At 50.8% G+C, this 27,184-nt stretch overlaps 1 protein-coding gene across 2 annotated transcripts; it reads left to right on the top strand.

The window, feature by feature from the left end:
- Window positions 1–936: 936 nt before the first annotated feature.
- Oas3 (2'-5'-oligoadenylate synthetase 3) lies at window positions 937–25,926 on the top strand. 2 transcript variants are annotated; one of them, XM_028753915.1, is made up of 16 exons: window positions 937–1,124; window positions 4,780–5,062; window positions 5,695–5,870; window positions 7,548–7,783; window positions 8,965–9,118; window positions 9,426–9,932; window positions 12,669–12,948; window positions 13,980–14,155; window positions 16,745–16,992; window positions 17,323–17,467; window positions 19,070–19,243; window positions 20,275–20,560; window positions 22,070–22,245; window positions 23,366–23,604; window positions 25,433–25,580; window positions 25,761–25,926. In XM_028753915.1, the coding sequence occupies exons 1-16, from the start codon at window positions 951–953 to the stop codon at window positions 25,770–25,772; spliced, it is 3,414 nt and encodes a 1,137-aa protein (XP_028609748.1). In that variant the 5' UTR covers window positions 937–950; the 3' UTR covers window positions 25,773–25,926. The 2 variants fall into 2 exon arrangements, with proteins under 2 accessions (XP_028609748.1, XP_028609747.1); XM_028753914.1 differs by lacking the exon at window positions 25,761–25,926 and having other exon boundaries at window positions 25,433–25,595.
- The last annotated feature ends 1,258 nt before the right edge of the window (window positions 25,927–27,184 follow it).

Genomic DNA, 27,184 nt, shown 5'->3' with positions numbered 1-27,184 from the left:
TGTGCACACACATGCATACCTACAGACACACACGCAAACACACACGTGCACACACACACACATGCAGGCATGCTGCAGAACTGTCACTTCCTTGCTGTTGGCCTCCAGTCTGGGCTTGCCCTTGCTTCTGTCTTCAGCATCTCCTCCCACAGACAGGGTACTAAGCGTGGCAGCTCCCATTTCTTACCCTAGTCCTGTGTACAACCCCGGCCAAGGACCTCACACTCATCAATCCAATGTATCCCCTTGGAGCAACCTTGTGCCTCAGCAGAGCAAGGAGAAAAAACTCAGAATGCCTGGGACTGGAAATACCTGGGTTCAAATTCTAACTCTGAGAGTCGTACTGTGTAATGCTAGGTGACTTATTCAACCTCTCTGTCTACCCCCTTTCTCTACAGTGAAGACAGTTGTACCACCACTTTGTAAGCTTTTCAGAGAATTGAGTTGATATTTATGTTTAGACCACCACCAGACGTTTAATGGCAGCTCATAAATATAACCCCATTTTATAGATGGAAAAACTGAGGCCCAAAGAGGTTAACACAGGGCAGCACACCAAAACAATAGATGAGAACTGAGGTGGGGGAGGAGTGTGGGGGCTCTGCTTCCTCAGGCCTGGCTCTGAGGTGCTCTGTGGCAGCCTGTCTTGGGTCCCCAAATAGGAGGTCAGGAAGCCTCAGCAGACTTAGGGAACCTGTAAGCCTGGTCCCAATGTTGCCAGGCTGCCCAGAGGGTCAGAAGTCACACCAGGAAACAACAGAGCCATAAACGGATAATCTCAACAACGCCCTGAGCTGGAAGATAGGAACTCGGCAGGGAGGAGAAAATGAAAGTAAATGAGGCTAGCTCGAGGGAGATTACTCAGGCGACACGCCCCACCCCACTGTCAGCTCAGGAGCACCTCAAGAAGCCCAGAGAGAAACGAAACTCTCCTGAGGGCACGGGTCAACATGGAGCTGTATCACACACCAGCCGGAGCTCTGGACAAGCTGGTGGCCCACAGCCTGCACCCAGCCCCTGACTTCACAGCAGCCATACGAAGTGCTCTGGGGTCCCTGGACATCGCCCTACGGGAGCACGGAGCCCGAGGGTCACAAAGACCAAGGGTGATAAGGATCGCCAAGGTGAGAGGGTGGGGCACCCCAACACAGACACCTTCAGGGTCTTCTTGAGGGAAGGCTCAGGTGTTGCTGTAACCAACCAGTCTGTGGGAAAACAGACACACCAAAAACCAAGTTACACTTCAGGGTAAAGGTCCAGCCAAGGGTGTGCCAGGTCACCTGATTGCTTCCTATTCTCTCTTAGAGGCTGTCCCATTCATTCACATACTCAGACTCTAGACCTCACACTGCCTGAGCCTCGCTGATCTGAGGCTGGGGGATCACACACCCACACCCGCTGAGACCCAGTCTGTGAGAAAAAGAGCAAGACCTGGTTAAAGCACACAGACTCTCTCAACATCACGGTGCCTGAGGTAGGGATGACTGCAGGCTTTAGGAGTGGAGAAACTGAGGCCACATGGGGCTCAGCTGGTACTCTGAGCCACACTGTGTCCCTGGAGCATCCTGCCAGGCTGAGCTATAACCTTTGGCAGCTCAGAGAGCTGGGGGAGACAAACCGTGAGCTGCCTTAACCCTGGGTAAACCTGCTGATTCAGGGGCATCGTAGGGACCTAGGAGGGGCATAGTGAGACTAGAGATTGTCCTGGGTAGGTCTCAGCTCACCTGCCGGTTCCTGAGGCTGCATCTGAGCTGGAGAATGGAAGGAGGCTTGGGGCCTGGGAGGCGCGGAGCCTGCTTCTGCATCTCAGGTGTGGCTGAACTCCTTCCAGGGGATGGGGATGCGAGCAACATGTATCCCTCCTCCTAAGGTCCCAAGGACTAACAAAGAAACAATCTCACCACAGGGCACTCTGGGGGAAACAGTGAATCTATTGGTCTTCCATACTGAGCCTAGGGAAGTGAGCCCCACTGAAAAGTCTTCACCAGCAGGGACAAGGCCTTGTGGAAGCTGCATGGGCTCTCCTTTCCTCCCAGTCTCCCAAGCTGTATACCTCAGGCCAGGAGCAGTTAGGAGAGAATTCCTCTAGGTCCTCTGAGGGGAGCGGGGGATGAGCTGTGAGTGATGTGAACATCACCGAGCCACTATTTCAGACCTAACTTGGCTTCCATGTACTGGGGTTACAGGTGTGGTCCACCAGAGGCCACTATAGGCCACCACAAGCTATAAAATCCTTCTTTCAACCACTCAAAGAGAATTGGGGGGGTGGGGGTGGGGGGTGGAAGGAACTGGGTTCACGGGGCAAGACCTCTTTAGACCACCCATGGGATGGGTTTGAAAACCACAATTGAGCTTTATGCAGGATGGGCAGAGAAGACCCACACTGCACCACTGAGGTGTCAGCTGGAACCCCCTCCTGCCCCTTCCGTTGTAGAGATTTTTAATCCCAACGCAGAGTTTTCTACCTCGCCTTTGATTATTTAGTTCCCAGATAAAAGACACGCACAATCTTCATATTTACAATAAGCCTTAAGCAGCACGAGAGCTGGGCAGGTATCTACCCTCTATGCTGTCAGAATCTACTTTCCTATTGATAACTCTAAGTTATTACTATGTTTCATCTGGGCTGCTCTTAGCTCTAATTGGCCAGCCCTCAGGGCCACTTTTTTTATGGCTCACCCACCCCACAGCAGCTTCTACTCCTCCACCATCTTCTTCTTCTCCTTGTGGTTCTCCTCTGACCCCAAGCCCACCTATGTCTCTTCTGCCCAGCTATTGGCTGCTGGCATCTTTTATTCACCAATCAAAAATAATTTTGGGGTCAGGGTCATATAGGTCTCCGTGCAGACTCCAGGTCTTGGGGTCCCACACTCAGCATTGAGCTGGCCAGCAAGACCAAACCTCAACACTCCTCTTCTGTCTTAGATTCAGGGAAGAGAGACAGAAGCAACCTCCCTGGCTTTCCGAGTTTCCTTTGCAAGATGAGGGTATGGTAGCACCTTCTTCCCGGCATCCTTAGGGAGGTGCTCACATGTGAGACTGGAAGCTGCCCAGTGGTCATTTCCTCTGCTACTTCCTATTTCTTCACACACAACCAGAGGATCAGTCGTGAGGGGCCTGGCCTTGTCATCACTGGGGTGACAAGGGCCCCAGATTGTATGGGGCCTGGGCCTCATCTGATTCTTCCCGTCCTATGATCGGGCTCATGTGCTGGTATCTGCCACCATATTTGACCACACCAGGGCGACTGTGTGCTAAGAGCAGATAACAGCCGACTGATACAGAGTACAGGGCATGGGGGATGGAAGTCTCCTTCCAGAGTCCTCAGGCTGGAAGCTTAGAGATCCAAACACCTTCGGAAAGGTCTGGACACCGGCCTGTCACAGCATACTTCTGTACTTGCTGCCACAAAGCCCGTGAACTTCCCGACCACAGTTGGCTCTAAAGAGTTGAGAACAGAGACTGGAGGGACTGCTCAGTGGTTAGGGCTACACAAGCATAGGCCTGGAGGTCAAATATCCAGAAGCCACACAGATGCCAGGCGGGTGTGGTAGCCTGTGGTCCAGGCCTTGGAAAGTGGACACAGGGCATCCTCAGAGCAAGCTGGGCAGAGAAACCAGCCTTATTGGAGAGCTCTGGGCTTGATCCAGGGATCCTCCCACAGTGAGGGAGATGCTTCCTGACATCAACCTGGGGCCTCCACACGCACTCACACAGACACATACACACACTCACACACGAGCACACACACATACATACAAGCACCCCATGCACATACACACATGTGCACTCACACAGACACACACACAGAGACACACACATGAGTACACGAGCACATACAAGCACACACATACACACACACGTGAACACATATATACATGTGTACATGCTCACACACATACACACAAGCACCCATGCACATACACACATGTGCACACACACAGACATACACGTACACATAGACACACATACACACAAACACATACACATGCATATATACACACTCACACATGTGTGTGCACATACACACATAAATATGCACACACTCACACATGCACACACATGCACACACACACACACACATACACACAAGCACTGATACACATGCACCCCCCACACACAAACACACCCATGCACACACACACTCACATACACACTCACACATGTGCACATGTGTGTGCACACACGCATACACCCAAGCACTTGTACACTTGTACACAGGCACATGGAGACACACCCCCCATTCACTCATGTGCCCACACATGCAAACATGCACACAAATGCAATCAGAAAAGGGGGCTGGAGAGATGGCTCGGGGGTTCAAGCCTCTGGCTGCTTTCACAGAGGACCTGGGTTCTTTTTCCAGCACTTACAACTCACAACTGGCAGCTCACAACTGTGTAGAATTTCAGTTCCGGGGGGAATCCAGGACCCCTCTTCTGGGTTCTGCAGGCACCAGGCACACACACACTACATATACATATGTGCTGGCAGGACACCCAGACACAGGAAATAAAAATAAATAAGACATTTTAAAACTAGGAAAGGGTTGGTGGGACCGGAGTTCAGCATCAACGGCAGGCGTTCATTTACAGATTAAAGTCTTTCTCCCAAGCTCAAGCCCGGATGAGTGAGCAGGACCCGGGTTCTACCTGGTGTGGATGCCAAGAGCTACGTGGTGGCCCCTCCCCATCCCTCACGGCCTACCCAGTCCATCAGGAGCCCCTGTGGGAAGTAGCACTGGAGTGTGCGGTCCTCAACTGTCTCACTTCTTCACAGGGAGGAGCCTATGCCCGAGGTACAGCTCTCAGGGGTGGCACCGATGTTGAAATCGTCATCTTCCTCAACTGCTTCAGGAGCTTTGAGGACCAGAAGACCTGTCACACAGAGACCCTGAGTGCCATTCGGACGTTGCTGCAATCCTGGGGCAGCCACCCTGGGCCTGGTTTGACTTTTGAGTTTTCTGAGTCAAAGGTGTCCAGGGTCTTACAGTTTCGTCTGGCATCGGCAGACCAAGAAAACTGGATGGATGTTAGCCTGCTGCTTACCTTTGATGTCCTAGGTGAGGGGCCCCCGGCCTGGTCCAGAGTTGGAGGCATCATCCTTAGGAGAAAGATTGGTCATTGCCTTCTGACTTTCTACCCACTTGCTGTGTGACCAAGGCGAGCCTCTAGCCCTCTCTGGATCTTGGTTTCTTGTCTAAATATATCGATTTTCATCACCGAGGAGCCAGAAAGGCCTGGCTGGCTCTGTGGTCCTGGAGCGGGTGCCTGGTCCTCACTGGACCGCTCTGATTGCCCTAAAAGCAAAGGTTTCTGTGATGACCCAGGCTGGTGAAAATCCTCTTTTGGTGCCTTTGTTAAGAATTTTGAGTTCTCTAAGATACTCCACCTATGATATGCTAGACTTATCCTGAAATACGCTTCCGTCCACAGCTGGGAATGAGGGCAAAGGTACGGGGCCAGTGCCTGTACCTCGCTGTGATCAATTCCTGGCCACAACAGCCAGGCTCCTGACACCCGTGTCTTAGCTGGAAGCTCCTGTCTGTTTAGTCACCTTGAAATCCTACTCTTCCTCAGCCCCCACATCCCGGTCTCCAAGCCCCTAGCCTCGCCCCAGCTCCAGAGAGGGGCTGAGCTCAGCGCCCACAGTATCCTCTGTGTCTTCCTAACCTGCTGCCCTTGATGCCCCCAGGACAGCCCCGCTCTGGAGTCAAGCCAACACCCAACGTGTACTCCTCCCTCCTCAGCAGCCGCTGCCACGCCGGGGAGTACTCTGCCTGCTTCACAGAGCTCCGAAAGAACTTTGTGAACACTCGCCCAGCAAAGCTTAAGAACTTAATCCTGCTGGTCAAACACTGGTACCGCCAGGTGAGGCCGCTTGGGGGGGGGGAGAGGGAGGGTTCCTGCCTGTAGCCTAAGACTGGTTGGTTTGTTTTTCTTAGTGGCCGTTTTATTCTCTTTCTGGGAAGCACCTACTCTGTTCTTTGTCTATGGTTTTCTCTTGTGAGTTGACTTCTTGTTGATTTATGGGTGCTCTTTACATATTATGGGTGTTGACCTTTATTTACTTACAATAATGAGAGTGCGGTTTCCCGGTCTGTGGTTTATACCCTCTGCTGTCTTTAAGCGGCATTTCTCACTGAGAATAGTTGGATTTCAATGTCAGCAGGTACAATCATTTCTCCTCTGAATGATTCATTCTATGGGAATCTTAAGATGTCTTTCCCAAAATTCACTTTCTAACAAGAATCTCCCATGAATCCTGTCAAAAGGCTTTCTTGATGTAATGAGTTCAGATCCTTCCCAGACTCGGAATGGCTTCCTGATCTGTTCACACTTGTTTTGCAAATTCTGATGGAAAGTGGGTTGTGGGGTGCTCTGCTTCTGCCTGGAGAGGAGGGAAGAAGCTCCCCCCAAATCCTTGGCCACATATCTTGGCTCCAGGAAACCACTCATTGTAGACAGGTCTGGGTGTGAAAAGATCCTGAATTCTAATTCAGATCTTCATTTGCTGTTCGGTCTTGGGCAAATTCCCAGACTCCTCTGGGCCTCTGCTTCTGTCACTTGCCAATAAATGAACACACATGTCTTGGGCTCCTCCTACATGACATGGAGTCTCTACGGGCACAAATGCATGTCTCTGAACTCTAACTCTGGAGGAGGAGAAGGGGGAAGATTGGACATCTGAAGCCAGTGTGGGCCGCATAGCATGACTCTCTTGAAACAAACCAACCAAGAGAGCCAGCTGCCACGGCACACAGCTGTGATCCCAGCTCTCAGAGGGAGAGGCAGGTAGACCTTGAGTGCAAGATCACCTGGGTCTTCATAGTAAATCTCAGGACAACCTGGGCTACATGGGACCCTCTTTCGTAAAGAAGGGAGGCTGGAAGGGAAGAGAACATCAGAGCAAACTATGGAGCCAGGCATCCTGGGTTCTAGAATACTCTTCCAATACCTGAGTGGTGGGTGCCCATGTCCCCAGACTTATGTGCCATGCGCCCAGAGATAAGGGGAGTGTACTGGCAGGGCTGCTGGCCACCTCCACCCAGACAAGTCACTTCTGGAGAGCCAGTGTGTCTCCTTTAGGAGCGTGGGCTCCTCCCTCCCTAGTGTGTGGGGTCCCAAGGATGCAATACAGACTCCCAAGTCTTGTGTCCAGCGGAGGAGAGACGGGGCCCAGGGGAATGTGTAAAACACAACCACCCAGTCTACCCTGCGGAGCATGGCTTTTTTGTATCCTGGGTACTGAGTGTCTCATCTTCTGCAATCTCACTGAGCCCCAGGCCTGCCTCTTTTTATTTGGGGAAAAGTGATCTGCTGGCTCCTGTCTGGCCACCTTCCTTCTGGGGCTTGACTTTCATTCCTTCCTGCTTCCTCCTGTCAGTCTGAAATCCCACAGTAGGTAGATGAGAAAGACTCCGGGTGGGGGAGAAGGATTGGGGGGTGCTGGATCCTGACGTAAGCTGAGGAAGAAATGGACTGTGGGGTGCTATGAACCCCAGCTCCACCCCCCATATTAAGCCAAGCCCTCCCTGTGGTTCACAGGTGCAGACACAGACCGTGAGGGCCACACTGCCCCCCAGCTACGCCCTGGAGCTGCTCACCATCTTTGCCTGGGAGCAGGGCTGTAGGAAGGACTCCTTCAGCCTGGCCCAAGGGCTCCGGACCGTCCTGGCCTTAATCCAACACAACAAGTACCTCTGCATTTTCTGGACGGAAAACTACGGCTTTGAGGACCCTGTGGTTGGGGAGTTCTTGCGAAGGCAGCTTAAGAGACCCAGGTATTCCCTCGGCTCCCACTGTCTGCTGTCCTGTCCTGGACACTAGGGGAATGAATTGGTCCTGGCTGATTAAATACTTGGGGGGAGTTTAATCTACATGCTTAATCAACATGTGACAGTCATACATGGATGGCAGGTCACACCTGTGAAGCCACCACTCAGGCCACAGAACATGTCCAGTCTGCCAGGGGGCCCCTCCCAGGCAGCAGCACCCCAGAGGTAACACCAGAGTCTTGCCTGGTCTTTAGTACTAGTGGAGAGAATCTAGCAGCACGCCCTGCTGGGTCTGGCTTTTCTTCCTTCTCATTGAGTTTCTATGATCCATCTGTACATTGTGACTCACTCTTCCGTCACTGACGGAACGTGTTTGTGTGAACTCGTCATGCTATGAGTTCCGTTCTGCTCCTTGGGGGACAGGGGAGGGATTTGGAGCTTGTTTGTGGGAAGAATCATGAGCAGGGCGGTTAGAGACAGTCACGTGTGCATCAGTACATATGAAGCAAATGAATGAATGTGCAGGCCTAGAACGAGGTATGAATTAGAGTCCCTGGGGTGGACACCGTTGGCTCTCCCGTGTACCTCTGCTTTGTAGCTGGATGCCTCAGTTTTGTTCTGGGTTGGTTTTTTTTTTTTTTTTCCTAGTGTTATGAGGAAACACCATGACCATGGCAACTTATAAAGCAAATTTAATTGGGGCTCACGGTTCCAGAGCGTGAAACCATCATGGCAGGGAACATGGCAGCAGGCAAGCAGGCAGGCACGGTGCTAGAGCAAGAGATGAGAGCTCACACCCTGATTCTCAGGCAGGAGGGAGCTGGGGGTCAGGGGGAGGCAGGATTGGGGAAGGGAGAGTCTGAGACCTTAAAGCTCACCCACATGCCCAGTGACACCCCTCCTCCAACAAGGCCACACCTCCTAATCCTTTCCAAATAGTTCCACCAACTGGGGACTAAATATTTAAATATGTGAGTCTATGAGGGACTGTTCTCATTCAAATCACCACATTGGAGTTCAGGATGGTGGGGGGGAGGGAAGACTCCTGCAAAGCACGTGATGTCATCTTTATGCAAATGAGGAAACCTCCCCTTGAGTCTGGAAGGGCAAAGCTGGAGTGAGTGTCAGAACTGCCCTGACTCTGACACTTCAGACTCCCTGGAGCTTTCTTGTCTCTGGAATTACAGGCCCGTGATCCTGGATCCAGCTGACCCAACGTGGGACGTGGGTAACGGGACAGCCTGGCACTGGGATGTGCTGGCCAAGGAGGCAGAAACCAGCTTTAGCCAGCAGTGCTTCAAGCAGGCCTCAGGAGTCCTTGTGCAGCCTTGGGAGGGGCCGGTGAGTGAGGGAACACCAGGGAACCACAGGCTTTGTTCTGATGTGACAAGGGTTGTGGGGTACAGCAGCCTGGGGCTGCCTGTGGTACCCTCCGCTCTCTGGATATGTCTGTCCACCTAGAATTCCTCACAGCTGTCTCTCCAGCAGAGCATCTGGCCTGCTCTGTACCAAGGTCCATATCTCCCATGACTCCCTCCCCCTCCCTAAGCCTCAGTCACCTCAGCTGTGACCAGGCAGGCTGGGAGAAAGGCTGGGTGGTGAGAGACGCTTCTGTTCTAGCTGATAAGGCTTGGTCATCACCTTCCAGGGCCTTCCATGTGCTGGGATCTCAGATTTGGGCCATCCCATCCATCAATGGTCTAACCAGGTCCTTAAAGACAAAAATGGCCACCTTGCTGTTCGGCCAAAAGTAAGGAACGTAAAGCCTTCAAATTTAGCTCCAGGACTCCCAGAAGCAGCCACCAAGATCCCTGCTACACCCAACCCAACAGTCAGTAAAACCCGCAAGAGCCTCAAGAAAGCAAAGCACCCAAAGACTGTCAGTGAAACAATGTTGAATAATATCTCAAGTCACATTTGGATCGCCCAGAACACAGCGTCCTCAAACATGCCTCCTGGCCACTCTAGTATCTCCACCACTGGGTCAAGGACAGGCCCAGATCTGTCACAGATCCCCAGCAAGGATCTAGACTCCTTCATCCAGGACCATCTTAGGCCAAGTCCCCAGTTCCAGCAGCAGGTGAGGCAGGCCATCGACGCCATCCTGTGCTGCCTCCGGGAGAAGTGTGTCCACAAAGTCTTGAGGGTCATCAAGGTGAGTCCTAAGGTGAAGGTGCCACTGGGATGCCCCTGGGGAACCACGGTGGTCCGGGAGGGTCTTCAACAGAGCCAAGGATGGCCAGGGGAGCTGGATGACCTAGGAGGTGTGGCTGTCTGGGTATAGACAAACAGATACTCCTTGGGTTAAAATGTAGTCACATTCTATTTTAAGCTGGAAATTGTGTAAATCAAAGCTGTTTGTAACTTCTGGTAACTCCATATATCCTATGTCATGGCTAGCCTGGCTTGCCCTCTGATGTTCCCACACTTGCAGGAGCCTGTGCTGGGCATGTTTATAGGGTTATAGGTCCTCTCTGCCACAGGGCTCAGCCACTCATGGAGGCAGGACAGGGGAAGTTGACCATACTTACCCCACATTGTCACTGGGTGGGTGTTGGGCCGTAGGGAAGGCACAGGACACCACCCCAGGGGTGGGGGAGCACAGTCTAAGTCACAGGACAGTCAGAGCTGGCTTGAGGGTCTCCGGGCCTACAAGGAGGCTGGGGGCCATCGGTTTCTCAGGCTCTTAGACACCTAGGTGCCACTGGGAGTCATGGAAGAGCTGAGAGTAGAGTGGGGGCTCAAGAACTGGATCTGGCCTGTGGCAAGTGGGCTGGGGCAGGGGACAGGGGAGCTTCGGCTGGTCCTGTGGGGAAAATTCTTGGCTTGATGGTGGTGGTGGCTTGGGCTTGGCTTGGCAGCGGCCATGGCTGGGAGCACAGAAAGGCCTTCTACTGGAGATTAGACAATGGCTCTATAGGTGAAAGCCTTCTCTATGGGCCCCCCACGGTGGATCCCCATGAACAGAGCCAGTCCATGGTTTTAAGACAGTTATTATCATGGCAGTAAGTGGATGAGTAAAACCTTACCCCACTTCTCAGGGTGGGCCTGAGGTTAAATACCTTTTGCAGGGAGGAGTGTCTGGGAAGGAAAGCTTATTGGCTAAGCCTCCAGGCCTTTAGGTACCTCGTTAAAATGGAGATCTGTCTTGAGCCTATGTGACCACAGGTCACATCCTCTTACCCTCTTACCTATGGAGGGGCTTGGGGCGTTGCCCTTACATGACTTATGGTCACAAATCTATGGAGGGCTGTGGCTAGTGACAGGGGTCTGGTGCCTGGGAATCAGGCAAAGTGCCTACTGTCCCTTCAGGGTCTCCAGGGTTTCTAGCCTTAGTTCAACGGGGAACCAGGCTACCCTTCATGGTCCCACACATGTTCATCCAGCATTGTGGCCACATTTCGATGCCATCAGAAACCAAACCAGTTAAGCTTGCTTTTGCTTTCTTCTTCTTCCTCTTCTTCCTCTTCCTCTTCTTCCTCTTCTTTTTCCTCTTCCTTCTTCCTCATCATTGTCATCATCATCATTGTAGTAGTCTATCTCCATCTCCTTTCCCCCAACCCATGATGTCTGCCCCCATCTCCCATCTGTCTCCCTGTCTCTCCTTCTTCTCCCTCCTCTTCCTCCTCCTCTTCTTTCTTCTCTTCTTCCTCCTCCTCTTCTTCAATGTTTGGAATTTTTAGAGGAGGGATAGGGTCTCACATGTAGCCCAAGCTAGCCAGGAACTCACTATGTAGCCCAGGCTAGCCTCAAATTCCAGGTCCTCCTCCCACCTCACCATCACCAGAACTGGGGTTGCAGGTATGGCCTACCACATCTGGCTTGCTCTACTTTTAACAACACGGTTTTGTTGTTGGTTTGGTGTGTTTTTGACTGATGCCTGAGCCTTGCCAACCCAGGCAATTGCTCCCCCTGATAAGGTGTCTAGTATTTTGCTATTTCAAATTCCTGTTAAAACAATTGGATCACTCCCCTCTTGCGTTCAGAATCTTCTGTGTTTCTCCTGAGGGCTGCAGGGCTGGTCCTGTCTGCTTCTAACCCTTGCTGGCCTCACACTGCCCTGCTTTACCAGCTCCAGGCTCACCAGGGGGCTTGTAGTCAGGTCTTCTCTCGTGGTACATGCTCTCCCTCACACCCCCAGCCTCAGCTCTCACACCCCTTCCCTCTGCTAAGATCTGTCCAATGCCTACCCATAGTACTTTTTGTAAAAGTTAGTCTCACCAAGCCTGGTGGTATACACCCTTCATCCCAGCACTTGAAGGGCAGAGGCAAGAGGTTCTTGAGTTCAAGGTCAGCCTGGACTTTATAGATTCTCTCTCTCTCTCTCTCTCTCTCTCTCTCTCTCTCTCACACACACACACACACACACACACACATACACACACACATACACACACACACACACACACACACACACACACACGAGCCAGTGTATCCAGTGTCCAGCCCCTTCCCTCCCTAGTAGGTACTAAGCAAAGCCCAAGGCCAGGGACTTTCTGTTTACCAACTGTAGTGAATTAAATTCCTGAGTGAAAGCTGAGTGGTTGACTGGGCCAGGCAAGCAGAACACACACAGCCTCACTAGCCTCCAGGACATACACATCTGCCTCCTGCTGCCTGGATGTGCTTAGAGGCCACAGATGGGGACAATATGGGTCACTGCCTCAACTCCCTCCGCAGCTAGCAGCCACTGGTCTGCCACAGTGGACCTAGAATCAGGATCCTCAGATACAGCTCAGATCTAAAAGGTTGGACAGCGGGACTCTCCTAAGATTCAGACCAAACATCAGGAAAAGTCACATCCCCAGGCCACCCCCCTGGCATGACTTCCAGGTTCCTGGAGTTGGGATTCTTGCAGACTCCAAGGTCTGAGCTGTTCTTCCCTCCACAGGGTGGCTCATTCGGCCGTGGCACGGACCTCAGGGGCAGCTGTGATGTGGAGCTGGTCATCTTTTATAAAACCCTCAGGGACTTCAAGGGCCACAAGTCCCATCAGGCAGAGATCCTGTGTGACATGCAGGCCCAGCTGCAGCATTGGTGTCAGAATCCGGTGCCTGGACTGAGCCTCCAGTTTATTGAACAGAAGCCCAATGCTCTGCAGCTCCAGCTGGTGTCCACTGACCTCAGCAGCCGGGTAGACCTCAGTGTGCTGCCTGCTTTCGATGCTGTGGGTAAGGCAGTTGTGGGTCCCAGGGAACCGGGAACCATTGAACAAGGGGCACCTGTCATACTCCTTGGGATTCACCAAGCACTGAAAATCATCCCTGGGAGATCTTAAAGCAATCATCAAACATTTTCCAGCATCAGCCCCCAGTGCTGCTGTTTTAATGTCACCTCCCTGTTTTCTCTCTTCTCTGTCCTGGGGTCACCTGTCCCAGTTCCACTGTTCCCTTGATTTCACCACTCATTTTATTTTAAACTGGGTCTTAATATGCAAGCTGAGTGCCATCCCCCTGCCTCAGCTTCCCAAGTCTTCCGGGACCATAGATGTGTGAATCTAGGTCCAGTTTCAAATTGTTGGATTTTTTTTTCCTTCTTAATTTTTGTTTCATGTGTGCTTACTTACATGCATGCAGTACCGGCAGGAGCCACAAAGCGGCGCCAGATCCCCAGGGCTGGAGTCACACAATGTTGTGTGCCGCCCAGTGGGTGTCGAGAATGGAACCTGAGTCCTCTGCAAAAACAAGTGTCTTTAACCGCCAAGCTATCTCTCCAGCCCCCCAGTTATTAAAGTGTTAAACCTCCCATCCTTGAGACACCTCCTCTGCTGCACTGGCCCACTTCCTCATTTGTGATTTGTTACTGGGAGTTCCGGCAAATGGGATCACTGAGCCATCTCTCCAGCCTCTTGGGCCCCTTTAACCCATGAGAAAACTGAGGCCCAGAGACAATCCACTCAGCTTGGATCTGAACCCAGGCCTGTCTAGCCCCATAGCTCATTGCAGAGTCAGGGAGGGCAGGAGGGAGGTAGTGCAAACTATGAACCAGATGCTATATACCTATAATCTTGTACGGCTTGAGGCAGGGGGACCGCTGCAAGTTCCAGGCCAGCCTGTAGCATATTACAATGGTGCTAATACAGATTGCTTGTCCTTAAATTATTTGATTCATAGCTCACTGCTGGTGGAGTGTAGAGTTATTAATACTGAGCTTAATCAGTGTATGGGCGAACTGGTGTCACACATGTTCTGTGCTTCTTCAGGACCGCTGAAGTCCGGTGCCAAACCTCAGCCCCAGGTGTACTCCTCCCTCCTCAGCAGCGGCTGCCAGGCCGGGGAACACGCAGCCTGCTTCGCAGAGCTCCGAAGGAACTTCATAAACACTCGCCCTCCAAAACTTAAGAGCCTGATGCTACTGGTCAAACAATGGTACCGCCAGGTGAGCACCCTCCCCTTCCCGCTTGCCAGGAAGCCACCTCACCCCCTCCCTCTTCCCAGGAAGCCACCCTCCCTCTCCTCCATCCCAGGAAGCCACCTCCATCACAGTCTTCACCCCCAAGTGTCTAGGATGGTCCGCCATCACCACCTCTTTTCAGGTTGTACAGCATCATGAGCAGTTTCTAGAACCTTCTTCCTTGCAAGCCCTTCTCTGAGGGCTCGCTCACATTCATGCCCTTAACAAAAGCAAAAACCAGCTCTCTCCTCAAAGGGGTAAGAGTTAGTTTAACATGGACCGGGATACAAGCCATCAGATTTAGGACACCAAATTCCATGTTCCGTGGGGACAGTTTCATGATATTTTATGGTAACAGAATAGAGAAAGCCTAAGCCAAGGGTGGTGGTGCATACCTTTAATCCCAGTACTCAGGAGGCAGAGGCAGATCTCTGTGGGTTGCAGGACAGCTAGGGCTACACAGAGAGACCCTATCTCAAAAACGCTACAAATAAATAAATAAATAAATAAATAAATAAATAAATAAATCAAAACAGTTCTCAGATATAATGGTGGATAGCATCAAAGAGGAGAGTTCTGCTTACAGCCTCACCTGCTATCGATAGTCATGTTAGCCTTTGGGTTGGGTAGGAGGAAGCTAACTGTTAAATCAGCGCATCTCAAAAGGCTTCCTGTAAACAGTCACTGAAAGGGGCCATGCAAGGGAGACTGTGGTAAGTAAGCTTCCTGGAGATGGGCCATTGCTCTGCATGGCTGCCATGGGTGAGCTCTGAAGAGGCGTGGGCCTCAGCAACTCTGTCTCAGGATTGCTTCTCGTTGCTCCACCTTTCCATGCCTGCCGCCCCCGAAACCCTCATATCTGTGACGTAACCTATTGGTCCTGGGTTTTCAACCCACTCTATCGGGGAAATTTCCTGCGGAATCAATAGAAAGATGTACTTTTTTGTCTCGATGCTGTTTAAATGAATCGATGACTTTCTAGAATGACTGATTTGGTTAAAATAACTTTAGGAAGTTGGAACAATCGATAGAAAGTCTTAAGGAGGTGGTTTTAGTTGTTTTGCCAGGAAAGACATAATGAAGTTAGGATCAAGATTAGAAAGTGTCCCCTCTTCACAGAGTAATAAGGTTGCATGATAAGAAGGTCAATAAATCTTCATGCACTGCCAGCAAGTATATTGCACTAGGAAGAGAAATAGGCTTGAGACAGATTTTTGATCAAAGAAAAACACTCATTCTAGGCCAGGTCCAAGGAGGAGGCCACAGGTGTGCGCCATGATAGAGCAAGCCCACGGATATATAAAACTATGGCTTTGAACTTATAATGGGCTTATAGAACAAGTCACAGATAAAACAACTGCCTTGAACTTATTATCAGCGTCGGGTTGTAACTCTTGTGTAACATTTCATCTGTGACGTCATTTTTTTCTTACATAGAGAACTTTTGTCTGAAAACCTATAAAAAGCTAAAAGCAGAAACAAAGGTTGTTAGAGTCCACTTGTTAGAGCTTCGCTCTACCCAATAACTGTAAATATGTGTACATATGTGTATTGTGTATGTACATGCATACATATGTATATATATGCATATGTGAAATTGTTGCACCTTGCTCGTTGAAACTCGCTTATTAGAGCCTGCTTTTCTTCTTCCAGTGTGTGTGTGTGTGTGTGTGTGTGTGTGATTTTCTCTTTCCTTTTCTTTCTTGCCACCCACTTTAAACAGTTAAGAGTTCCGAGTCTCTCCCTGGTCATAGAGAAGTGCAGGCCCAAGTAACTAAGTTTCTTTTTATAATCCTCTGCTACTATCGGCAGAAGTCAATTGCCAGAAAACATTAACCTTGGCTCCAGAATAGTAAGAGAGAGTTCATTGCCAGAAGCCACCAGCTCTGGCCCTAGAAGAGCAGAAGAGAACTGAATTGCCAGGAACTACACGCTTTTGGTCCACTGACTCTATGTCCTACCTCAGTTTACCCCTGGTGTCAACACTGGTTTTTGACAAGTCGCAAGGATGCTTAGTTAGACCTAGAGCTGGGCAATGAACAGCTATCAAGGATGCTAAAAGTAAACCCAGGTTCTGGACCTGCAACATCCCAGCCTCCTCATAATCACTGACATTCCTTTCAGTGATTGGTCTAGCAGCCCTGAAGGCTGGTCTTAGTTCCGATTGGTCCAGCAGCTCTAAAGGTAGACCTTAGTTCTGATTGGTGCAGCAGCCCTGACGGCAGACCTTAGTTCAACATCACTGTGTATTCTACAAACATCTGCCTGCACCCATGTATGGCGCCTCCTGGATGGTGCTGGGATACGATGGTAGACACATTGAAGCCCCTGTTCCTGTACATTTCTTGAAAAGAAAATATCACTCAAATCTGACCTCCCTATTTCACTGTCTGACCTGGGACAAGTCACAACCCTCCTCCAGGCCTCAGTTTCCCCATCTGTAAAGCACAAAGCATCACCCAGCAGTCTCTGTGACCCAGTTCTTCTGAAGCTCTGTTTTACATACACCACCTGAGTCCCAAGGGCTAGCCTGGAGTAGGTGTACACACTGACTGATCTCTGGTTGGTTGACAGGTTGTCAATCGATATAAAGGAGGAGAGGCAGCAGGCAATGCTCTACCCCCAGCCTACGCCCTGGAGCTCCTGACCATCTTTGCTTGGGAACAAGGCTGTGGAGAGCAAAAGTTCAGCCTGGCTGAAGGCCTGCAGACCGTCCTGAGGCTGGTCCAGCAGCACCAGTCACTCTGTGTCTACTGGACGGTCAACTACAGCGTGCAGGACCCGGCCATCAGAGCACACCTCGGCCAGCTTCTGAAAGTCAGGTGCATACTCTCCAATGACCACCCCAGTCCCCTCTCCCTATTTTCTGCTGGAGTCCATGTACCAAGGAGAGGCCATGGTGGGCTTTGGATCACCCATCCCGCTCTCCCTGCTTGCCTCTGGATTCTGACGAGGAAGCATGAACTTGGGTACCCAGAGGACCCCAGAGACCATTCGATTAACACAATTAAACAGCATTAGAGTTAAGGGCCCCAAGAGCTGGCTTAGGCTCCACCCAGCATTCCTTCTGGTCCCGGAAGTCCATTCCGGTCCCTCCCAGCTGCTCATAACTGACTGTCCTTCCTCCCTCCCTCCCTCTGCTCTGTCCTCAGGCCTCTAGTCCTGGACCCTGCAGATCCCACCTGGAATGTGGCCCAGGGCAGCTGGAGGCTGTTAGCTCAGGAGGCAGCTTCCCTGGCGTCACACGTCTGCCTTCAGAGTGGGGATGGGACTCTGGTGCCACCCTGGGATGTGATGGTAAGAGACAGGGTCCTGGGGTCACTGAGTTGAGCCAGAGGGTAAAGTGCCTGCCCACAAGCCTGACAGCCTGAGTTCAGTTCCCAGAACACACGCGAAGGGGGAAGGGGGGAGAACTGATCCCACAGAGTTGTCTTCTGACCTCCACAGATGATCTGTGATGTGTGTACAGCACACACACACACACACACACACACACACACACACCATATGCCAAATAATAAATAGTATGTTTCTAAATGTTTAAAGAGACAGGACACTGGAGTGAAGAGCATGGTGGTTCCCCTCCAGGTCTCTTCACTGCCACCTCTCCAGTGGCTAAGAGGGCAGATAGTGTCAGCTGCCATTCCTCTGGAGAGCTGACCTCTGTAAGAGGTCATATCCCAGCCAGTGCTCAAGTGATGCCTGGGGTCAATAAACTACCTTTATCTGGGATGCAGTCCCAACTCCCAAGCTCCCTGAGACCAAAGCCTGTGCCTGGCTGAACCCTGGGTTCTACATCCCCATTTCATTCCCCCTTTTCTGCGTCCCTGATCTAATTTGCTTTCTGTTGCCCTGATAAACACCACAACCAAAAGCAGACCGTTGGTTTGGCTTACATTCCCACAACACAGCCCGTCACTGAGGGAAGACAAGGCAGGAACCTGGAGACAGGAAGCAGAAGCAGAGGCTGCTTACTGGCTTGCTCCCCACGGCTTGCTCAGAACACCTAGGACCACCTGCCTAGGGGATGACACCGCCCATAGTGGGCTGGGCCCTCCAGCATCAATCCTTAGTCAGGAAAATGTCCCACAGGCTTGCCTACAGGCCAGAATGATAGAGGCATTTTTCTCAGCTGAGGTTCCCTTTCCCCAGATGATCCTTAGCTGGTCAAGTTGACAAAGCCAGACTGCTAAAAACTAAAACTACACAAAACAACACACTTCCCATCTCTATGTAAGGTCCCAGTCAAATAGTCAGGCTCTGTATTTGGAGAAGAAAAACCCAAGACATAGCCACCTGCAGCTCCCAAAGGTCTTACTTAATCCACTTCTGTGACTATAACAAAATACCTGAAGCCAGGCAACATTACAGAAAAGGTGGCTCAAGGTTATGGCACTGGCGTAAACTGGGCTGTGTGGAGGATGCTGCGATGGACACCGTCACAGCTGGGGGAATGTGTGTTGAAGGAACACAAAGGCAAGAGGCCACCCACCAGGATACCGAGGGCCAGGCTGGCTCTTGTCACATCTTCCTGTCAGAACACGCTCAGTGTTCCCTGAGGACCACCTTAAGCTCACTTCGGGCACCTTCCACAAGACTCCATCTTTAAAGGTCCCCCATCTCCATGGAGAATGCAATGCATGATCTTTGAAAGACAAATCATAGGTGGACCACATCCAATATGATCTTATTCCGTTTAACATGTAAGATCCACTGGGATAGGGAGGAATGGCCACACCCATTTAATGGTGGGGAAATAGTGACTATTTAAGACATGGCAGTCCGTGCAGAAGAACAGGGGGTGTGGGAGGCTGTGGGGGCGTCAGCCTCTGTGGATCCTGAACACTCTGGTGTGACCCGCATCCTGCTCCAGCAAGCCCCGCCTGTTTCTCTCCACAGCCGGCCCTCCTTCACCAAACCCCCGCTGAGGACCTGGACAAGTTCATCAGTGAATTCCTCCAGCCCAACCGCCATTTCCTGAGTCAGGTGAAGAGAGCAGTGGACACCATATGTTCCTTCCTGAAAGAAAACTGCTTCCGGAACTCTACCATCAAGGTGCTCAAGGTGGTCAAGGTGAGACCCAGGGAGCTGTGGCGGTGGGGTTCTGTGGGATGGGGCCCCTCTCCAGCTACCTGGTGGTGGGTCTTGTCCACAGCAAAGGAATGAGACAGGGGATACAGCTGGAAGCTGGGGAGGAGATCCCTCTGCAGGCACAGTGCGAGACAGGGGCATCCACTGGGTACCCGAGATGGCTAGTCTCTCTGGTTCTTGGATCTGCTTTTCTCTTTCTTTCTTTCTTTCTTTCTTTCTTTCTTTCTTTCTTTTTTTCTTCGAGACAGGGTTTCTCTGTGTAGCCCTGGCTGTCCTGGAACTCACCTGTCCTGGACCAGGCTGGCCTCGAACTCTCGAACTCAGAAATCCGCCTGCCTCTGCCTCCCAAATGCTGGGATTAAAGGCATGTACCACCACCACCCAGCTTCTTTCTTTCTTTCTTTCTTTCTTAATAAAAAAACAAAAAAACAAAAAACAAAACAAAAAAAACAAAAAAAAAACAAAAAACAAGTTGTATCAACAACCCTAATGACCACAGCCAACTGTCTGATTTCCACAAATACGTACAAAACCGGCTTGACTTTCTGTCTCCTTTTGTGGCGGCCCCTAGGACTGCTAAAGGATTTGCTTATCTCTGAGGGAACGTCCCTCAGACGGTAGGGGGCTTACACAGCATACAGGCATCCCTGGATTCCATCCCCAGCACTCTATGAACTGAGCATGGCGGAGCATGCCCGCAATACTCAAATTCCAGCGGTCAAGAGAGGAAGACCCCAGGGCTGGCTGGCCAGTTAGTACAGCTGGATTGGTGAGCTCCAGGCTCAGTGCAAGACGATGTCTCATGATGATGATGATGGTGATGATGATGGTGGTGGTGATGATGGTGATAGAGATCGATGGAGATATCAACACTACCCTCCGGCCTCCACACGTGTGCACACGCACACGCACACGCACACGCACACGCACACACACACACACACACACACATATATGTTGTAGGATATCAAAGGGTACTTCAGGGTTCAAGCCACCTTCTATGTCCTCCCCAGGGTGGGTCTTCTGCCAAAGGCACGGCTCTACAAGGGCGCTCGGATGCTGACCTGGTGGTGTTCCTCAGCTGCTTCCGCCAGTTCTCCGAGCAAGGCAGCCATCGGGCAGAGATCATCTCAGAGATCCAGGCTCAGCTGGAGGCGTGTCAGCAGAAGCAGAGCTTCGACGTCAAGTTTGAGATCTCCAAGAGGAAGAACCCCCGAGTGCTCAGCTTCACGCTGACGTCCCAGACGCTGCTGGACCAGAGCGTGGACTTCGACGTGCTGCCAGCCTTCGATGCTCTTGGTGAGGTTCCAGACACAGGCAGGAGGAGAGGAAGAACAGAGGCAGGATGGTTCCGGGCAGCCATAGGGAACTGTGCAACTAGGTCACACCTACTCATGTCACAGGCAAGGGAGGTGTGCAGACATCTCACTACTCTCCTGCTGTGTAGGGCGGGGTGGGCACCGTTTGTTGATTGCCACATAGATGCTGGATAAGGGGCTGGAGACTTGGCCTGGTGATTAGGAGCAGGTAGCGATCTTGTGGAGGATCTGTCTTAGCTACTGTTCTACTGCGGTGAAGAGACACCGTGACTAGGGCAACACTGATAAAAGAAAGCAGTTTATTGAGGGCTTGCTTACTCCGTTATTATGGCAGGAAGCATGGCAGCAGGCAGAAGTAGGTGAGAGCTATGTTTTGATCCCCAGGCAGAGAGGGAGAGGGGGAAGGGGAGAGAGAGGGGGAGATGGAGGGGCAGAGAAGAAGATGGAGGAGGAGGGGAGAGAGGGAGAGGGAGGGGGAGAGGGGGAGAGGGAGAAGAGGAATGAGAGAGGGAAGGGGAGGGGGAGGTGAGCGAGGAGGAGAGGAGAAGGGGAAGCAGGAGTGGGGGAGAGAGAAAGAGAGAGACTGAGAGACTGAGGCTGACTGGGCTTAGTGTGGGAATTTAAAACCTTAAAGCCCACCCCCAGGGACACACCTACAACAAAAGGCCACACTTCCTAATTTTTCCCAACCAGTCCCACCATCTGGAGACAAAGCATTTAAATACATAACCCTATTGTGGGGAGGCCATTCTTTCTTTCTTTCTTTCTTTCTTTCTTTCTTTCTTTATTTATTTATTTATTTATTTAATATATGTATGAGTGTTCTATCTGAATGTACACCTGCAGTCCAGAAGAAGGCATCAAATTCTATGACAGATGGTTATGAGCCACTATGCCGTTGCTGGGAATTGAACTCAGGACCTCTGGAAGAGCAGCCAGTGCTCTTAACGGCCGAGTCATCTCCCCAGCCTCAGGGAGGGCATCCTTGTTCAAACTGCCACAGGACCCAAGTTCACTTCTCAGCACCCACTGAATGAGACAGGCAGGCATTTGTAGGTTCTGGTTCTTCTTACACAAATTCGTCTGGTCTGTTCCTATTTAGGTCCTCAGAGCCAGCATGGTGATATCAGGCCCCTGCCTCAGCAGCCCTGTTACCCAAAGAAGAGGTTTTATCTAACGATACCAGAGCCCCTTCCCAGACAGGACTGAACAGGCATTAGAGAGGGTTAAAGACACTACACCAAAAGCCTAATCTGTCTCCATGACGGGCAGACTAGTTGCTGAAAAGGAGCCAGGCAGAGAATCTCAGTCCCATGGGGGAATCTAAGCTAGGCTGTGTCACATCTATGACCCCACCCAAACACCTGGTGATGTCCCAGTGGGTCTCAAATCACAAGAGACACTAAGGGTCTCTCAGACCAGCTTTCTAAGCTGGCCCACCTGGGCTCCCCAGGAGTCAGAGTGACTCTAACCTTCTCCCTCTCTACAGGTCAGCTGAGGTCCGGCTCTCGGCCTGATCCCCAGGTCTACACAGACCTTATCCACAGCTACAGTAATGCAGGAGAGTTCTCGACCTGTTTCACGGAGCTGCAGCGGGACTTCATTAGCTCCCGTCCCACCAAACTCAAGAGCCTGATCCGCCTGGTGAAACACTGGTACCAACAGGTTAGTCACAAGGACCATCAGCCACTCCTATCCCTCCCCAACACTCACAGCCAGGCTGGGTCCCAGTGTAAGACTCTGACAAGCCTTAGCCACCGGGAACCCCTGAGTGAACCACGTGAAGCTGGATATTGATGCAAAAGCAAGAGGAGTTTATTTTTCCAGCACGCTGGGGTCATCCTGCATCCAAAGGAGGGGTGAAGACCTCAGGCAGCCAGGGCCGCCAGATTTTATACAGCTTTCAGGGGTAGAATAGAGCAATAGACACTAGGCACAATGTGATTGGCAGAAAACTGTGACTTTTAAACTGATTGGTCCTTAAGGAATGAGGTAACAAGGGCTTACCTTATCTGAGGGCTGCCAATGGTCGGTCCGCCCTGAGGAATGTGTCTATGTGCTCTGGGCTTTGATTATCTGCAGGTGGTCTTCCTGAGGGATGTAATCATCTTCTCCCTTTTGGAGGGGAGGGGTGCCTACGTGCTCCATGACCTTTCTTTTCCCAGATGGGAGGGGCCTGGTGGGATTTTCCAAAGGTTCTGAGATGACTTCTTCATTAGGTACTTTGCCCTGTGTAATTTCCTTAGAGGAGACAGGGGTCTGTTTGACCACACACGAAGCATGTGAGGTTAGTCACATTCTACCCAGAGGACTTTGGTTTTCCTGTCCACAAAGTAGGATCAAGCCTGGTCTGGTACAGGTTTGTCGTCTCAGTTACGAAGGAGGCTGAGGCAGAAAGATCAAAAAGTCAAGACTGGTCTGGGCTGCAGAGCGAGTAAGTGCAAGTCTAGTCTGGCCAGGTTGACAAAAACCTGTCTCAAAATAAGAAGTGGTAGGCCGGGGTGGAGATTCTTGGGGGGGTGCTGGCAAAAGACTTGCCTAGAGTGTATAAAACTCTGAGCTCTACCTCAACCCACACACACACCCTCAAATAAAAAGTGGAGCTAATGAATTAAGTCCGTGTGTCAAGGGTGATGTCTAGTCAGTTACCCGACACACATGGATGTTCAGTTAAGCTTTAGGGTTTCCATCTATCAAATCCAGGGTTCTCTCTTAATCTGTGGGAGGCATTAGGTAGCGTGTTGCCAGTGTAGACCTACACATTTCCTGTTTCCTGCTTCCCCAGTGTAACAAGACGTTCAAAGGAAAGGGTTCCTTGCCCCCCCAGCACGGGCTGGAGCTCCTGACTGTGTACGCCTGGGAGCAAGGGGGCCAGAACCCCCAGTTCAACATGGCGGAGGGCTTCCGCACTGTTCTGGAGCTGATTGGCCAATACCGTCAGCTGCGCGTCTATTGGACTGTCAACTACAGTGCAGAAGACAAGACGGTGGGGGACTTCCTGAAGATGCAGCTTCAGAAGCCCAGGTTTGGTCACCCCCAGACTCCCCTACCTCAGACCCACGGTACCCCCTTCTTAGAAGCAGAAGACAGAAGGGCAGGGTCCACTCTCTAGAACTGGGTGGCTCCCTAGAGTGGTGCTTTTAGTGCCTTAGGAGATAGTTTCTGGGTCACCTGTCAATGTAACTGCCAGATGAAATAAATACAAGACACCAAGTTCAGCTCAAGTATGAGCAAACCAAGAGTGTGTTAGCCTGAGTGGCTGTCACGCAAAATTTGGGACCTGCATATACTTTTTATATTTAATGTGAGAGCCAGGATATGGCTCAGCTGGTAGAGGGTTGCCCAGGATGCAAGAAGCCCTAGGTTCCATCCCAATCACCCCTAAACTGGGTTTGGTGGTGCATGACTGTGATGAAAACACTCATGACAAGAGGATCAGGAGTTCAAAGTCATCCTCCACTATAAAACAAGTTCAAGGCCAGCCTGGGCTATGTGAGACCCTGGCCAAAATAAAAAAAGTTGCAGATGCCATGAGGCACATCTGTAATCACAATATTCAAGAGGCTAAGACAGAAGGGACAGAGAGATGGCTCGGCAGTTAAGAGCACTGGCTGCTCTTGCAGAGAAGAAGGCTCTATTCCCAGCACCCACATGGTGGCTCACAACCATCTTTGTTATTCCAGTTCCTGGGGACCCAATGTCCTCTTCTGGCTTCCATGGCAGCAGGCACATGTGTACATATACATACATGCACTCATACACATAAAAGAATGAGAGGAAATCAGGAGGATGAGGTAGGAGGCTTCCAAGTTCAAGCTTCCTGGGCTACATCATAAGATCCCCGCCTCAAAACTTCAGTGTATTCACGAGTCCTGAGACACTCAGATACAACTGGGCATCTAGTGTTCGCATTCATTAAATCTGGCAGCTTTACACTGGCAGCCTTCTAACCAGTGCTGTAATTGATTAGCAATGCCTGTTTCACCTGTAGAAGGGAGGATCGCAGCATTGTGAGTGATTAGTAATGTCTGGGTTATAGAAACACATTCTTCATCATCTTACCCACCTCTGAAAAGAGGATGGCGATAAGCAAGATTGTCCCTTAAACTCATGTTACATTGACAGCTTGTGGAGAGTAGCAGTGTATACCGAGAAATAGTCTAATGTATGATATACATTAGCTAGGGTAATGGTATCTACCATGGAGGCCGGGAGGGTAGGTGGTAGAATCAGTGCTGTAATTGATTAGCAATGCCTGTTTCACCTGTAGAAGGGGGATCACAGCACTGTGAGCGATTAGTAATGTCTGCCTGGGCACAGCATGAAAAAAGTGGTGCATGTGCAACTGCTTTTCCCTCCTTCCTTCTTTTCTTCCTTCCCTTTTAAAGATTTTTAAAAAATTTTTGTGTGCAGTGTTTTGTATACACACACACACACGTGCACGCACGCACACACACACACACACAGTGTGTGTGTATACCATACCCACGGAGCTGGAATTACAGAAAGTTGTGGGCTACCCCATGTGGGTACTGGGAACTGAAGCCAGGTCCTCTGGAAGAGCAGTCAGTGCTCTTAAGCACCAAGCAATCTCTCCAGTCCCCTCATCCCCACCCCTTCTGAATAGACTATGTAGCCCAGACTGTTCCAAACTCACAATCCTCCTGCCTCTGACATTACATCCCACTCCATATGTCTCTTCTTTTCTACCCCTACCCTAGAGAGTGTACCTAGGGTACTAAGGTGTCCCTGGATACTGTCCCTGGCCCCTGTAGTATTAGAGAAGAGACAGCCCAGCCAATGTCACAGGGGGACTTTTTGGGAATAAGACTGGGCCTGGGTACAATTGCAGGCCTGTCATCCTGGACCCAGCTGACCCAACAGGCAACCTGGGCCACAGTGCCCGCTGGGACCTGCTTGCCAAGGAGGCTGCAGCCTACACATCTGCCCTGTGCTGTGTAGACAGGGACGGCAACCCCATCAAGCCATGGCCAGTAAAGGTAAGGGGCATGTAAGGCAGACAGAAGTGTCACAGACATGGGCATGGGCAGACATGGTCCTCCCTAAGGAGCAAGACCCAGCCATGGCCCCTGTGCTCCCTGTGCCTCCACTTCCTGTGTGGTGACTGATCTCAGCTCTGTGGAAAGGCTGAGGTAACAAGCATGTCTTCCTTCCCACAGGCCGCTGTGTGAAGTCCAGAAAGATCAGTGGTCACACCGGCTGACAGAAAGTGACACCAGCCAGCCCTCAGCAAGAAATACTCAGAGTATCTGGCCAGATGTGTGTGTGTGTGTGTGTGTGTGTGTGTGTGTGTATGTATCTGTGGTGTGTCTGCGTGTCTATATGTTTGTGTGTGTCTATGTATGTGTCTGTGGCATGTATCTGTGTATCTGTGGGTGTCTATATGTGTCTGTATATAAGTGTGTATGTATGTATTTGTGTCCATGTGTCTGTGTGTTTGTGTGTAGTGTGTCTATGGGTACATCTCTGTGTGTGTATCTATGTGTGTGTGTGTATGGTGTGTGTCTGTGTTTCTACGGGTGTCTATATGTGTCTGTATTATGTAAGTGTGTGTGTGTGTATGCGTGTTTATGTGTCTCTGTGTGTGCCTGTATGTTTGTATGTAGTGTGTCTGTAGGTGTACTTGTGCGTCTATAGGTACATATATATATACATATATACATATATATGTATATATACATATATATACATATGTATATATACATATATACATATGTATATATACATATACATATGTATATATATATATATGTCTTTGTGTGTCTATATGTCTCTGTGTATGTATGTTTGTATGTGTATGGTATGTATGTATGTATGTATGTATGCATGTATGTATGTATATGTTCTCTCACACCATCTCCCTTCTGCCCACCTGCCCACTGTGGTCCTCCCTTTCTTCCTACCATTTATCGCTTGCTTCATTGACCTCTACCGTGACCATCCCAGTGCCCCTGACTCCCATGCTAGACACCCTAGGAACCAGACATCTCTAAAACTGCCAGTTTGCTGTTCATCTACCCTGGGCTCTACCCTGACTTCCACAGGCCCACCCAGCAGCGCCCCAGCCCAGCCAAAAAGCCACATGCCTCCCTGGATCTTTCTGCCCCTCAAGTCTGTGTATACCCCTCTACCTGCAGAGACCCGCCAGCGGGGGTCCAACTATGTTCCCCAAGTAATGTGACCATGGCCTTCATGGGTCTGAAGTTGTGATGACTATAAAAGTACCTGGTCCACGGCCACCACAATGAAATGAGAAAAACATGTGGTAACTGGGCCTTAGGGATGAAGAAATGAGAAGGGTCTCCAGGCCTTGCCTGTGACTCCACTCGCTCCCTCAGGAGGAAGTTGGTGAAAGCTGAGGCTTTTGGATAATGCAATACTTAGGTCACCTACACGCCTGTAATCCCCCACCTCTACAAGTAACCCCAATAAACCCATCTGCTCATACACTTAGACTCAGGTGGAATCTTTTCCTTGCTCTGCCATTGTGCCTTGTCTGAGATGAACAGACATTTGGTTGATGTCTCCCCTGGAAAGGTCATGCCACACTGTCCTGCCCCCTGATGTCTGTTGTTCCCAAATG

Source organism: Grammomys surdaster, unplaced genomic scaffold (assembly GCF_004785775.1).
Source record: "Grammomys surdaster isolate TR1022 unplaced genomic scaffold, NIH_TR_1.0 125976, whole genome shotgun sequence".
NCBI classification, from domain to species: domain Eukaryota; kingdom Metazoa; phylum Chordata; class Mammalia; order Rodentia; family Muridae; genus Grammomys; species Grammomys surdaster.
This window is presented reverse-complemented; position numbering and strand designations above follow the sequence as displayed.

What these genes read in the sequence shown, in the direction of transcription:
- Oas3 (XM_028753914.1), top strand. Translation starts at nt 951, where the DNA reads ATGGAGCTGTATCACACACCAGCCGGAGCTCTGGACAAGCTGGTGGCC. An exon ending in GGGTGATAAGGATCGCCAAG is followed by an intron (nt 1,125 to 4,779) that starts GTGAGAGGGTGG and finishes ACTTCTTCACAG; the next exon opens with GGAGGAGCCTATGCCCGAGG. An exon ending in TGAAACACTGGTACCAACAG is followed by an intron (nt 22,246 to 23,365) that starts GTTAGTCACAAG and finishes CTGCTTCCCCAG; the next exon opens with TGTAACAAGACGTTCAAAGG.